This window comes from Condylura cristata, unplaced genomic scaffold (assembly GCF_000260355.1).
Source record: "Condylura cristata isolate star-nosed mole 26May11 unplaced genomic scaffold, ConCri1.0 scaffold00023, whole genome shotgun sequence".
NCBI lineage: Eukaryota > Metazoa > Chordata > Mammalia > Eulipotyphla > Talpidae > Condylura > Condylura cristata.
In genome coordinates, this window is record NW_004567124.1 from 16,895,813 (window position 1) to 16,910,734 (window position 14,922).

The following is a 14,922-nucleotide window of genomic DNA, read 5'->3' on the forward strand; positions in this document are numbered from 1 at the left end:
TTCAAACTCAGTGCTGTAGTGACTGCTGCTAGCCTCATGGTGCTGAGACTTAACCCCTTGGGCCACCAGGGAGTCCCTCATCTCCATTTTTAAAAAAACATTAATTTATTTATGCATACAAGAGCTGGGATATAGGCCAGCAGCACTCAGGGGTGGGGGGATAAGAGGATTCACCAGAGTGGGAAGCAAAACAGTAAGATGTACTGAAATACACTGCTGAGGGGAGCAGTGGTGAGACAGGAGAGGTCTGCTGAGCTATGTGGGTCACCTTGCTGGCCAGTGATAGAACTTGTATTATAGTGGCTTTTCGATAGTTATATAATGCTGCACTTTAATCCCTTGCTCCACCAGGGAAGCCTCAATCTCCAATTTTTAAACAGATCTTATTCTCATAAAAAATTTCAAGGTAACATTTAAATTTATAAATTTATAAAACTTATTTTTTAAAGTAATAGTTTGTATTCAAGATTGCCCAATATTTTAAGCTTCTGCTGTTAACATTTCTCTGATTTGTATGCCTCTTGCAAATTAGGCTTGGAAAGAGGAGCTAAAAATCACAGATCTTGCTGCCTGTTCACTCAGTAAGCCTTTTACAATAGTTGTTATTTGGTCCCAGCTGTTGTGCTAAATTTAGGTTTTTGGATTATCTGTAACTGTTCTTTCTGTCTCCCATTACCAAGGTTAATTGAGAAGTGATTGTAGAATAAGTAAAAACTTCAGTTCATGAAATACTTATTCAATAATATCAAAGTCAAATCCACTGGGTGTCAACATTTGTAGCCATTACATAGATTAAGAAACTGATGCTGCTGGTGGTTTCATCTTCATAATGTTAGTGCACTTCAGTGAAAATGAAACATTATATTCCTGAGTGTTCTACCCTGTTTTGATTGGATAAAATCTTAGAAGTAAGTTTGATCACTGTGGTGTAATTTCATTGTACATATCAAAACATTTCAAAAATATCACTTTGTCCTCTTAATAGAAAGTTCATGCACTTGGTAGATCTAAGGCCAAAAAATGTAATTTCCAGTGTTGTACTTTACAAAAAGTTTCCTGACCTACAAGTAATGCATAGTTACTGTAAATAAGAGTACATAAAGACTTAGGTAAAACATCTTCAGACCTAACTGAGTACTTTCCGGTTGTGATTCTCTATGCAAAATTGTTTCTAAAAAAAAAAAAAAAAAAAAAAGCTTTTCTAATGAAACCAAAAAACATTGCAAATTTTGTACTTTTCCCTGTCTCTGTTTTGCGCTCACAAGCCAGTATATACATTGTCTATAAACTGGGTGGCTAATAGCTTCAGTACTTGTTAGTGTTGCTTTTTTAAATTACGCAGATCTTTGTCATCTGTTTGTGTTTAAGTTGATGACACAACATCACAATACGAAATGTCATCATGTCACATTGTTATAGCACAACAACAAAATTACAGTTCCCCAACAATAACATGGTGTCAAAAGTGCCCTTCTGCGATGAGTCAGAGATTTAGATGTTATAAAAGTTATTTTTAGCAAAGCCAGAGCCTCGGGAGTTTGGGTTCTGAATCCTACTTAAAATCCTTAATGAACTGGGAAAATCAAGGGTAATGGGGGCTTCTTGTTCTTAACCTTCCCATTTTCCTCCGCGCATTTTTGTCCACCCTCGGGTGGTGGCCACTTTAGGTTCAGATTACGCTGCAAACTACTTGAGGCTCGGTCACAACTGCGCCAGGATCTCGTGTGGAGGAGGAAGAGACTATAATTATCCTTCACGTCTGGGGCAGGCCCTCGAATGACATCTCCCCAGTTACCCTATGTTCTAATAGCGCTGCACGGATTCCTGGGCTCAGATCCGCCGCGGCGGAGTCGGAGCGCAGGCAGGAATCGAGGGCCACGGACGCGCGTGGCGCCTCACGCCGTCTCCCGGGCTCCACACCGCCCTGGCAGCCGTGGAGCACCTGCAAAGAAACCCAAGCCCCCAGGCTAGAGCCCGGGGCGCGCGGGCCGTTGCCATAGCAACCGGGCGCCCGCCGCGGAGGCCGCCGGGGAGGAAGTGACGAGCGGTGGGTTGGCTGTTGTTGGGACACGTGACCCAAGCGGTGTTTTGACAGGGCAAACAGCAGAGAAAGAACTGGGCGAGCGAGGGGGACCGGGAGTTGGGGCGCCAGAGCTAGAGACAGCGGGCGGGCGAGGAGCTGGCAGAGGCGCGGGGCAAGCGGGCCGGCCGGGGCGACGGGCGGGCGAAGCCCGGGGGCCGCGGGGCTCGGGTGCGAGTTGGGCAGTGTGAGGGACTGAGTACTGGGAGCGGGGCGAGGCGGCGGCTGAGGCGGGGGTGGATGGCCACAGGGGCGCCGGGGAGCAGCGTCGGGCTTGTGGTCTCGGGCCCCCATGGTCCCGTAACGCAGCCCCAGGGGCCGCAGCGCGCCACCCTCCGCTCTCGCCGGCCCTGCGCCTCTCGGAGCCTCGGGTCTGAGGTGGGAGTGTGATGTGAGCCGCTGGACTAGCGGCGAAGCGAAGTGCCAAGAGGAGGCGGGATTGGGACCGGAGGGGAGAGAGAGTTAGTCAGCAGAGGTCGGCCGAGGGAGCCATGAAAACAACTCTCCGGCGGAGAGCGGGGCAGGCGCGGTGCTCCGTGCCGCGGGGGTGAAGGAAATCCGGGGCCGCGGCGGGACGGAAGCGGCCCGCAGCGCGCACGCTGCGCAGAGCCGGGGCGAGCGCCCAGCTGTAAACACCTTTCCGCGGCCGACCTCAGGCCTGGCCACTCGGGGCCAGGGGTTGGTGGAGGGCGGCCCGGGCGCCCCAGGAGTCTGTTTGGGGGCTGGGGGCTGGGCGCGAGGAGATGACTCGCGTTTCTTTCTGACTCTCGGGTAAACTTGGCCGCGGTCGCCGCAGGAAGGCTAGCCAGAGGGTAATTACACAGGTGAGGCCCGGCGGGGCGGGCGGAGCTCTAGGCGGGGCGCTCGGGGTCCTGGAGAGTTTCTGCGCTCGGGCACCAGGTCGCAGAATTCCGATACCGGCCCCTGCGGAGCTGCCACTGTTTCCAGCAGCCAGTTTTACAAAGGGGTTAGTTAGCTTGTGTTGCTCGAATCCTTCTTCACCACTCCGCCCTCCCTCCTTGCTGGTACCTCGGGTTATAAATAGATCCTCCTTTTGCTTTGGAGACTGTGTCAAAGAAAGACACTTTGGCCTGGAGAGCTCGGGGCGGGGGTTGGGGAGTGAAGGGTGCTCCGACCCGAGGAGCTGGCGGAGGCGGTGCAGAGAGTTTTGCTTTTTTCAGACCTGCGGATGGTGCTGTCACTGCAGTTAGTGCCAGGAAGAGGCCTAACTGTTAACAGTAGTTTTCTTGCAAGGTCCGGGTGTTAGAACAGGGCCAGATTAATTTTATTTGGATCTGTTTTAGCATTTGGAAACGGAGCAGTAGCCACAGAATCAGCAGCAAGCCTGTTAAAGAACCTACACGTGTGTTTCTCAGCACCCTCAGTGGAAATTGGATGTGAAAATGAAGCCAGACCGAGGTAAATGATTTATTTAAGTAGGATTTTTTTTTTTCCTCTGCCCCATTTTAGACGCATTAACCTAGTTCTGCGCTAAGGGTCAACTCTTTGTGTATTGCATGATTGCTTGTTTCTGTTACAGATTTCAGTCATTGAGGTTCAAGGACCAGGCCAGGAAACGAGTTAGGTTCTATATGGGAAGTATGTTCTTCCAAAGTGTAAAGCTAGAGTTTCAAGAGAAACTCTAGTGTAACTCAAAATGGAATTGGCAAGAACAGCATTTATATCTGTTGCCATTTTTGAGTTACATTACTCATTTTAAGTAAAGCCAGTCTAACTACAATTTTAAAGAAGTTTGCAAGCTTTTCAACTTGGGAATTTGAATTTAATGAGAAAATTTAAGATTGTGTGAGTTGACAAGTATTTTATTATTCTTATTATTATTACTTTCATTAGCGAATTTTTGTGTTTTAGGCAACTCCAAAAGTGTATCTTACCTTTTGATTTCTAAACCTTTATTTTCAGGACTTAAGAGAGTAATGTATGCGCTGAGTTTTCAAGGACTTAAGAGCACCGAAAACTCATTTTTCATTTATTTTGACTAATGCAACCACCAACTTTAGAAGACTTTTATATAGTAATAGCTGGGAATGAAGACTTCTCAGTCAGATGGCAATTTGAGTCCAAGGAACATTGTAGGAAAAGGATTATTGTATTTTGGTAGGTTGTTGGACTAGAATCACAGATTCCTCAAATCTGAAACTTTGAGATTCAAAATGTTTATGTATCCTCATCCGAATTTTTAAAACACATGTAGTAAACTGACTGTTTACCATATTTATATTTTTTCAAAGTGGATTACAAAGACATTTTCTTTTATAGTTGATGTGTCTTTGGTAATAGTGTCTTATAAAATGTATTAGAAAGAAGTAGAGAAAGCCATGCTTAATTTAGTATCTTAGGTTAGTTTTCAGTATCTAACCGTTTTTCAAAATCAGCTAGGTATGCATGAAGCTTTAGCAAGAGTTTTGCTCTTAATTAAGCAGGTTGCTTGTATAGTACCCTATCAACGGCTTTGGAAAAATGGCACCAAGGTTAATAATTGCATCTCAGGATAAATAAGCAAATAAAATCAAAGTCACTATTTGTTTTGGATTTTGGGGTCATAAGCAGTTTAAAAAATAGTATTTGCATGCCATTTCTATTTTGGGTATAACAGTACTAACTCCAGTGTTAGTTGTACACTGATATACATTACTAGGGAAAATAATGTATTTATCAAAACTCTTAAAGAGGCCTTTTCTCTCTAAAATTGTACATTCTTTAGCCTGATGATGTAAAAATGATGGGAATGCAAGTTTTAGTAAATGTGATATGTCAAAATAACTTTGAATCTTTAGACCCCTGGTTTTCTTTTGACCCAGAGTAAGTGTTTGCTTTGCAAAGTGGATAAGTTGCTGAAATAAACTTTTCATAAAACATACTTACCTTTACTATGTGAAGTGTGGTCTTGTATTTTCTGTTCTATTTCTATTTTTCAAATTTGTTGTCACAACTCACTCAACTGATTTCTTGACTTGTAGTTGGAAAGGCACAGTTACAGGCAATGAAGGTTAGATAATTTCCCCCCCCCCCCCATCACATTATTGTCAAAAGATTAGTCTGAGTTAATTTTCTGGATAATTGAAACTTTACTCTTTAAATGCCAAAAATATTTCATACTGTAATCATGGTATGTGAAAAGATCTTTAAAACAGTAATAATGCTTCCCTTCCCTTAAAGAAAATTAAAGAATATAGAGGATAATAAAGGGACATCATAGGCGCTTCAATTTTGCACTCTGTCACTATCCAGAAATGGCAAAAATTTGTGAGTTTTTTTGTTAGTTTGGGTTTTTGGTTTATTTTGGATCAGATTCTTAAATTCCCATGATCTCAACAGTCTTTCTTGTTAAAATAGCTATTTTTACCTCCTTTTAATTTTAATCTATGTTCAAGAACTAGATAAACATGCTTAGTACTGAGTTCTCTATAAAATGATACTAAATAGGAGAACCATTCAGATATTCATACAAAATCTGAATGAAGTAGGTGAATTCTCATTTCAGAGACTGAAATATTTGCTTAGTGGTATGCAACTGTGCTTTAATAGAGTTTCTAAATGCATGTTTGGCTATGGTAAGTTGGTTGGCTAGAGTAATCATTGAAAAACAAAACAACAACTACAACAACAAAAAACCTTAATTATTTCATTTATCTTTTGAAATAGAATCAGTGCTCCTTTTAGGATTGAAGTTAGGTCTGTTTTTCAGAGATATGATAGATATGATCTTTCTTATATAAGCCACAACAATAAGATCCTAAGATCTGCATTTTGTCTTCTTTGAAGTGGAATAAGATTTGGCCAAAAAATCTGAGGGCAAAATCTTTTACATTAAAATTCTTTTAAAATTCTTTTTTAATGTGTCTTGTATGCATTTACGTCAATAGGTATTTGTTTTGGTGGAAGAGAGAATATGTTTATCATAGAAGCATTCAATAATGTCTTCACCACAGAAACTCTTTTTCTACTCATATTTTTGGTTTATATAATATTTAAAAACGTTAATTATAAATAGACTGGCATAAACAGGTTTGGATAAAAACACCAGATTCTGGTTAACATACACTGAGCATGTAGATGTGTGCAGGCCATAGGAACTTTATAGAAGGTGTCCTATAAGCCCCCAGTGTCAGTTTGCTCTTATGTGAAAGCAATGGTCATTCTTGCTGGTTGATAAGTGAAAGTCAGTTAGGAGAACTTTTAATGTACTTTCAGATAATTGGGATGTAACTGTAAAGCATGATGGCTACATTTAACAGTAGTCAATAAAATTTTACCATAGTTTGAGGTAAATCTTTTATTTATTTTAAACAGTTACATAATATTACTTGGGCAATGCTGCTAATGATGAGTCTTTGATGTTATCATTAGCAAAGGCTTTGGAATCAGACCTGTGTTTGTATACTTTTTCCATTACTTGCTAGCTTTGTAAACTTCATCACATTACACAATCCCTGAAAGTATAATTTTCTTGTAAAATGGAGATAATTCTAACTTCTCTTAGTTGTGAGGATAAAATACGACAGTGGTTGGTACATGGTACGTTTTATTTTTTTAAAGATTTGTTTATTTATGCATATAAGAGCTGGGGTGCAGGCCAGGGGCATGGATTCTCCAGAGACAGTGGGGAGCAGAACAGGGGTATTGACTGAAATACACTGCTGAGGGGAGTAGCAGGTGTGACAGGAGAAGTCTGATAAGCCATGTGGGTCAGCTCCCTGGTGGGGACCTAACTGCTGCAGTGACTATGCTATGGATAGCTTCATAGTGCTGTGACTTACACTGTAACATCACCGGCATAGTAGGTTTGAAATAATAACTTTTTTTAAAAAAGATTTATTTATTTATGCATACTGAACTAGGGTACAGGCCAGAGGGTGGTGAGAGGATTCCCCAGAGACAGAGTGGGGAGCAGAACAGGCTGACTGATGAATTACACTGCTGAGGGGAGCAGCGGGGGGATCAGGAGAGGTCTGCCATGCCATGTGGGTCACCCTTGGGGAGGGGGATCTAACTCATGCTGAAGTGGCTTTAGTTTCTTAGTGCTTGTTTTAACCCACTGTGCCACCAGGGAGGGCCCTAAATAATAACTTTTATCATGTTAAGATACACAGATACTCACATGTTTGTCTGCTGCAAAATCCTTCAACAGGTGTAAGGAAATAATCATGTGCGATAGCCTAATGCTATTCTATTTTTCTTTGGTTTTGCATTGATCTGCTAAGAATCACTTAGATTTAATAGGCTTTATATATCTGTATGCACAGATAGGTATATATCTGAAAAAATAGAAAACTGAAAAAAAGATATGTGACATGTGTGATTTATTTTATCCTGTCATTTGTTGTTACAATTAAAGCTTGATTTCCATATATAGTGGGTAGCATGGGTGGACTGATATTCCTGGGGATAATTAGATTTTTTAAATTGTATTAACTACTGACTAGAGCTGAGCAATTAGAGAAGTTAAACAAATTATCAAATTATTATACCTCGTACTGAAGATGTAGTTTGAACCTGGTCCTAAAGAGGATTGTTGAATGTATGGTACTTTAAGAGAAGTTTAAAGTATGGGCATTATGCAGAAGCAATCAAACATTTTTATGATTGCTTTCATGTTTTATTTCTTATTTCTTTTTGAAGGAGTGATGTGTTTTATACCTTTAAAGGCGTATTTCAAAATAGGGTTCTCCCTGGTGGCACAGTGGGTTAAATAGCACTGTGAAGCAAACCACAGCCATTGCAGCACCAGTCTTATCTCCGGCCAAGGTGGTGACCCACATGGCCAAGGTCTTGACTTCTCATGTCTTGCCCGCTGCTCCCCTCAGCAAGGTATTTCATTCTATATGCTGTTCTGCTCCCTACTCTGTCTCTGGTAGATACTCTCAACCACCCCCACCTCCCATATCTCTGGCCAGTACCCCAGTTCTTGTATACATGAATAAATAAATCTTTTTTAATTTTCAAAATAATAGAATATAAGATTTATGTTTTTTTTTATTTTTACAAAAGTCCCAAATGTTTTAGAAGTCCAAAGTTTATGGTATTAAGAGTAATCTAAGCAGAATAAAAATCTTTCTGTTCTTTAAAAATGTCAATTTGCTATGAATTATATGTAGGTTAGAAATAGGTTTTTCATCAGATGTTTCTAAAGAATATTATCTGAAATTCCAACTGTGATGAAAGATTAAGACCTATAAAATCTAATAAATCATCAGTGAGTTAATAATTTGAAGAGACTCTTTCAGTTTATATTTTGAACACATTGTAGACCATTGATCATTTTTCAGTAAAGACTATTGTTACAAAACCTGTTCCACAAAGAAAACACCAAACAATTTGATTTTTTTTTTTTTTTTTGAGATTAAAACTTGAGAGGAGTGTTATCTTTGCTTTTCTTTCTTTGGCTATAGATTGAATATTTGTATACTTCCCCCCCCCCCCCCCCACCTACTCACGCCCCCACTCATAAATTTAGATCCTAATCCCAAAATGATGGTAGTAGGATTTCAGGCCTTTGGGAGGTGACTAGTTCATCAGATTGATGCCCTATGAATGGTACTAGTGCCCTTATAAGAGAAGTCTAAGAAAGTCTGTTGCCCCTTCTCCCATCTGAGGATATAGTGAAAAGGCAGCTGTTTATGAGGTGTTTATGAGGAAATCGGCTGTCAAAAGACACTGAATGTGCTGGCACCTTGATCTTGGACTTCTCAGCCTCCAGAACTGTAAGAAATAAAATTCTGTTGTTTCTAAGCTACCCAGTCTTATGGTATTTTGTTGTAGCAGCCCGAACAGACTAACTCCTTTCATTATATTACTAAATTGATCTCTAGCCTGAGCATAATATAAACACGACTCTGTTAACCTTGAACAGTTATCTCCTGGGCAACTGTACCAGGTTGGAAGAAGTGGTAAGGACTACAAAAATATAGAAAGGAAATTAGTTGCATGGTTTACTTGCTAAGAATAGTTCCTTGTTAACCAATGTTAACCAAATAATAGAAATGACAGCTACTGTTGGCTGGATTAAACAGAGCTAAATTTCCTGGTGGAGGTGACAGTAGTAGTATTAATGACAGCCATCATTTGTACAAACTTTGCACCAGGAACTGTTTCAAGTAGTTTAAAGTACATAACTCATCTATAAGCCCACAATTGCTCAAGGAAGTAGATGCTGTCATGTTATTTTATAGATAAATGAAACTGAGTCACAGAAAGAGCTTTGGTAACTTACCCAAAGTTACAGTTTATTAGAGGGCTAGCCAGGATATGGCAGCACTTCAAATATGTTAACCTTCCACTGGCAGCAGTAAGTTATGACAAAATATTGAAGATACTGGGACCAAATTAGTTTAAAAAGAGGCTTGAGGAAAACTCAAAACAGGTAATGGTAAGCATGTAATCTTGGAGAGCAACTTATCTTCCCTGTGCCCCAGAATTGGTGTCTTTATAATGGTAACAATATTCTTTGACAGTATCTTGCCATAGGGCTAGTTTGAGGATAAAATATGTTAATGTATTTAATGTGCATAGAACAGTGACTAGCACATAGTAAATGTTTAAATGTGGTAATTACTGTACCTATTCTAATTTAAGAATTATTGCTGAGCGTATTCTAATTTAAGAAATACCCAATCATGTAGGAAAAGCTACAGAGGACAAAAGAAAGGCTAATTTGGCTGTACACATTTTGTATACTCACTGTGATCTCAAGCCAAAAACTAGGTACTGTTGGTCTGTCATTCATTTACACTGTTGGGTCTTGACATATCAGTAACTGTCAAATAATTTCCAGATTGATAACAACTTCTGAGATTCAGATACTAAGGGGAATGACATACAGGCTCCTTGTCTGTTTTTTGTGTTTTGCTTGTCATCTAGTAAGAAAGAAATTTTTTAATAGACAGAATACTGTTATTTCTTTGAAGGATGAGAAAAAAGATAATTGGAAGGCAGACTTGAGGCTAATGTGTTAAGTATTGGGAGAGTGACTTTAAATGGTCCCACTTCAAAAATTATGAAATCGGTGGGAACTGAGCACCATACATCATGAACAAGCATAAAAAAAATGAATTAGCCACTCAAAGAACATTTATGTTTATTTCTTTATCCTCTCAATTTTCTATATAATTATGGTATATTATTCCCTCACTTGACGTTCAAGATTTTTAAAACTGAGGGAATATTAAACTTTAAATAATGCTGACTTATTTTTATAATAAAGTAAAATTAAAATTGTGTTGGAAAACAGTATGCCCTTCTCAGTAGGTATACCAAAGTCAGTTTGTCACTAGTTAATTCTGTCTGCTGAAATGGGTGAAAAATCAGAATTGTTCCTTGATTATGTTATTCTTTCTTATTAAGCTGACACAAAGTGGATTAGGTAAAAACTCCAGTAGCTAATCAAAATATTAGACAATAATCTACTTGTAACACCAAAGACATCTAACAGTAATCTGAGTTGAGTTTTCTCATATTTTCCTTACCCTATAAAAGATACACATGTTGGGACCTCCGTGGTGGCACAGCAGGTTAGGATGCAGCACTGCAAGCTAGCTGCAGCCGCTTCAGTGCTAGTTCGATCCTCAGCCCCAGAGGTGATCCACATGGCCCAGCAGACTTCTCCTGACCCACTCGCTGTTCCCCTCAGCAATGTGCTTAGTCATTGCCTGTTCTGCTTCCCTTTCTGTTTCTGATGAATCCTCTCACTGCCTCTGTGCCTCTGGTTTGTATCCCAGTTCTATATGCATAAATAAGCAAATCTTTAAAAAATAATAATAAAAGATAGACATGCTGTAAGTTTATAAGGTCTTTTGTGTCTCTTCCGTGGAACTTGCTGTGTCCCACTTGCCACCTTTTATGTGTTTGATTATTGCACTAGACCTGGCTTCCACTATTCTTTCTAGAAACCGTACTCTGCAGTCACCACTTGAGTTGCCCCTTGTCATTCTTTTGATCTTGGTGTAAATGTTACTTTTCAGAGAGACTTTCTGTGACTACCTTATCTAAAAAGATCAGTGTTGGCCATTATTATTTATTGAATTAGCTGTCCTTTGTTCTATGTTCTAGCAGCCTGTTTGTTTTCTTCAGTGTTTACTGAAGGTTTTGTAATTATCTTTCTTTGTTTATAATCTGTTTCCACAATTAGTTTTTTGTTTTTTTTTTTAAGATTGACTCATTTATGTATACAAGAGCTGAAGTGTAGGACAGAGCTGCAGGAGCATGAGAGGATTCACCACAGAGTGGGGAGCAGAACAGACAGATTGGCTAAATACACTGCAGAGGGGAGCAGCAGGCGAAACAGGAGAGGTCGGCTGCACCCTTTGTGTCAGCTCCCTGGCTAGGGATTGAACTCATGCTGCAGTGGCTGCAGATAGCTTGATAGCACAGACTTTAACCCTGTACTACCAGGAAGGTAGCAACTAAATCCAACTAAGTAAAACAGACCCCTATAAAGGAAGTAAAGAGTAGAAAAACTGTTTTGGTATTGGTGGTCCTTAATTTATGTGTACCTGATTAACAAATGATCCACCCAAACTTTTGCTGCAAGCTCTCTGCTCTCTATCCATCATGCTGAATTTATTCCTGTTGCTGTATCTGAGAGACAGAAAGAAACTGGTCGGAGACAAAAATTAAGAAGGTAGGATACGTTAATTAAAAAGACTCAAGAGGTTAGAAGTTAGATTTGGGAACCATTCTGTCACACAGGTTCTATGACTTGCATCAGGTTCCAAACCTGTTTTCTGTAAAATATACCTGACTTAAAGTTTCTTCTGAGCCTCAGGTGAAATGATGTCAAAGAACAGTGTAAGCTGTGAAATGCTGTGTATGTGAGTATGAGTGTGTGTCAACTGTATTGTCCCAAGGGCAGGATCACTCCATACTGCCAAGGTTAGCCATCTGAATCCTATGGCCACTCTGTCTAAAAATATCCATTCACCCAGTGGTTAATTTTTATTTTCCCCTCATTATCCTGACTGAAATACCATGTAGAGATTAATAAGTGTATTATTTAATTAAAAATTTTTGAGGAATATTAAAACATTGGCCATATTTTGTTATAAAATTAGCTCACGAGGGCCCTTTTCAGCAGCATGCTATAATGAATGAAGAGTTATGCCACAAGGGTCGGGGTAAAATTTAGAAATTCTTATTCCTACATTTTACCAGCCAGATGGGAGTAATTGAGCAAATTACAGTACCTGAACTTCATTTTTCTTTATTCTAACACCATCAATTTTAAGGGTTGTTGGAAAGATGAACTAAGAGCCTATACTTCAGCACCTGTTTGTTACACAGTAGGAGTTGGGAAGTGTTACAAGGATAAACAGTTTGGGTCAGCTGCATTGAGGAAATGAACCAGTCAGATCTCTGTTGTGAAGGCTTGTCATAGCATGCATGAAGATATCAGTAGATCCTTATTGTGCATTGTTAGACTTTGTATTCTCCAGTATTCAAATAGAAAATCTCAAAACCAGCCTTGAACTCTACACAACTGTAATGTGCATGCAATGGGGATGGGAAAGTGGGTAATCAGAGCTTGCCATTTCTGGGTGATGATATACCATAATGAGCTTTTACAGCAGAGTTCAAGAAAAGAGATTGAGGAAGGTGTGGATAATAGAAGGTGGAAGTAAAATATGAGAATGGTGAAATGGTGCCCCAAATTGCTATTTTCTTTATTTCAGAATATTACCTACCATTGATTCAGCGCTAGCATGGTTCTTATGTTTCTGTGACACAGAATTTAGACTTGTTCCATGATGCTGCAAGTAAAAGTCATTATAGGTGAAGAAACTTTTGGTAGGCTAACCTGGTAAACTAGTTATAACTTATTTATAAGTAATAAGTATTTTCTCTGTCTGACCATTATTTGGAATATGAATACATTTTTTTTGGTAGTCCAAACAATGTAAAGTTGGAAATTAGCATTTTATCTTTTTCTTAAAAGATTTATTTATTTATGCACACAAGAACTAGGGTGTAGGCCAGAGATGTGGGGATGGGGGAGTGAGAGGATTCACCAGAGGCAGAGTGGGGAGCAGAACAGGCAGATCTGAAATACACTGTGGGCAGCAAAACAGGAGAGGTCTGCTTCTGCCATACTGGTCAACTCCCTGGCTTGGGATCAAACTTGTGCTGCAGTGACTGCAGATAGCTTCATAGTGCTGAGACTTAATACCTTGTGCCACCAGGGAGGCCCCAAACTTACATATTCTTAAATGACTTTGAAGTTTGGTATTAGTATCTGAAGGCAGGTCATTTATAAATCTTGATTCTGAGACCCATGAGATTTTTTAACATTTTATAACTAAATCAGTAATTTCCTTTTATGAAAGGTTATCACACTACCCATTAATACTTAACTTTATAACATTAGTTAACTGTCATTACTACTTATAACAATAAATGAGTAGAATAGCTTTAATAATATGGACAAAATGGGTTCTTTTTTTTTTTTTAGTTTTGTTCTGAAAATAACTTTGGACTAAAATTCTGTGTCATGCTTGATGTACTTGACAAACAGTGACACACAAATTCTGACTTATTCATTTTATCAAAGACTTGGCCTTATGGTTTCTTTAACCTTCCCTACATTGCCAGCTTTAAAACTTGTATCTAACTTAAATTTTAAAAAAATATACCTAACTTAAAAAAATGTGCCCACAGAAAAGTTAGAATCATAAAATTAACATCCAGATATTTTTCCATAGATCAGTCATGAACATTTTGCCACTTTTATCTCTCCTAATAGGTAGGTAGTAGATCAGACAGACAGATGTGTGTGCATAGAGAGGGGATTACTCTCTATTTTATTGTTTATATAATTTGAGAATAAGTCCCTGTGTACCTCAACATGGAGCAAACTGGTATCAGCCAGTGAACACTGATGATTTACGTTCTTTTCCAACTCTACATCAAGTTGGTTGCCTAAAATCAGCAGTAGTACAGTAGTGTCAGTATTTGCCCCATGGAAATTGGCAGTGCTACAAACCAGGACTTATTTTCTCTGAAGAGCCAGTTAAACATTTACTATCCTATTCTGCTCTGTGTTTCTCCTAAAAATAAGAACATTCTATTACATACCTATGGTACAATTCCCCTACTCAAGGAAACTTAACACTGATACATTACCAATGTGTAATATTTGTAAAATTATGTTTACATTTCTTTAGTTGTCCCAATATTGTCTTTAATCAGTGTCTTTTAAAGAAGTAAGTTGCTTCCTTTTGTAGAAAGGAGTTAGACTCTCTTGTTGAACAGCAGTTAGAAGGGAAAGTATGCTATCAGGAAATGGTAAAGGTAGGAGTGAATAAAATTCCTGGTTTTGGAAAAAAATATCTAAAGGGGCAGTTAAGATTTTAGCAGGCTTTTAAAATTTTTTTAGCTTAAAAACATTTGGACTAACGTAGATTTAAGGAAAGGAACTATTAATGACATTCCAAGATCTTTAATTGAAACCGAATTGTAGGGCCCTCCCTGGTGATGCCACGAGTTAAAGCGCAGTATTGCAAGCTGGCCGTGGCTGCTTCAGTGAGAGTAAGCTCCCCAGCCCCAGAGGTGATCCACATGGAGGTGGTCCACATGGAGGTGATACACAGGCTGCGGCAGACCTCTCCTGACCGGCCCACTGCTCCCCTCAGCAGTGTTCTTCATCAATCTGCCTGTTCTGTTCCCCACTGTTTCTGGTGAATCCTCTCACCACCCCTGTACCTCTGGCCTACACCCTAGTTCTGTATGCATAAGTAAATAAATCCTTAAAAAGAAAAAGAATTGTAGGGGGGGGAAGGGAGGGAAATGCACGGGACTATGGTGGTGGCACAGGGGTGATTTGGTGATGG

General features: G+C 39.5%; 1 protein-coding gene across 3 annotated transcripts in view; it reads left to right on the forward strand.

Annotated features, from left to right (window-relative positions):
• The first annotated feature begins 2,110 nt into the window (after positions 1-2,110).
• The window catches only part of FAM214A (family with sequence similarity 214, member A), a 72,285-nt gene continuing 59,473 nt past the window's right edge, over positions 2,111-14,922 (forward strand). For all 3 annotated transcript variants that reach the window (XR_001145731.1, XM_012728720.1, XM_012728719.1), the window contains exons 1-2: positions 2,111-3,047; positions 3,385-3,499. Coding sequence is in view for 2 of the 3 variants with exons in the window: in XM_012728720.1 (XP_012584174.1) it covers positions 3,484-3,499 (16 nt within the window). In the remaining variant the exon portion in view is untranslated. The remainder of the gene's footprint in view (positions 3,048-3,384; positions 3,500-14,922) is intronic.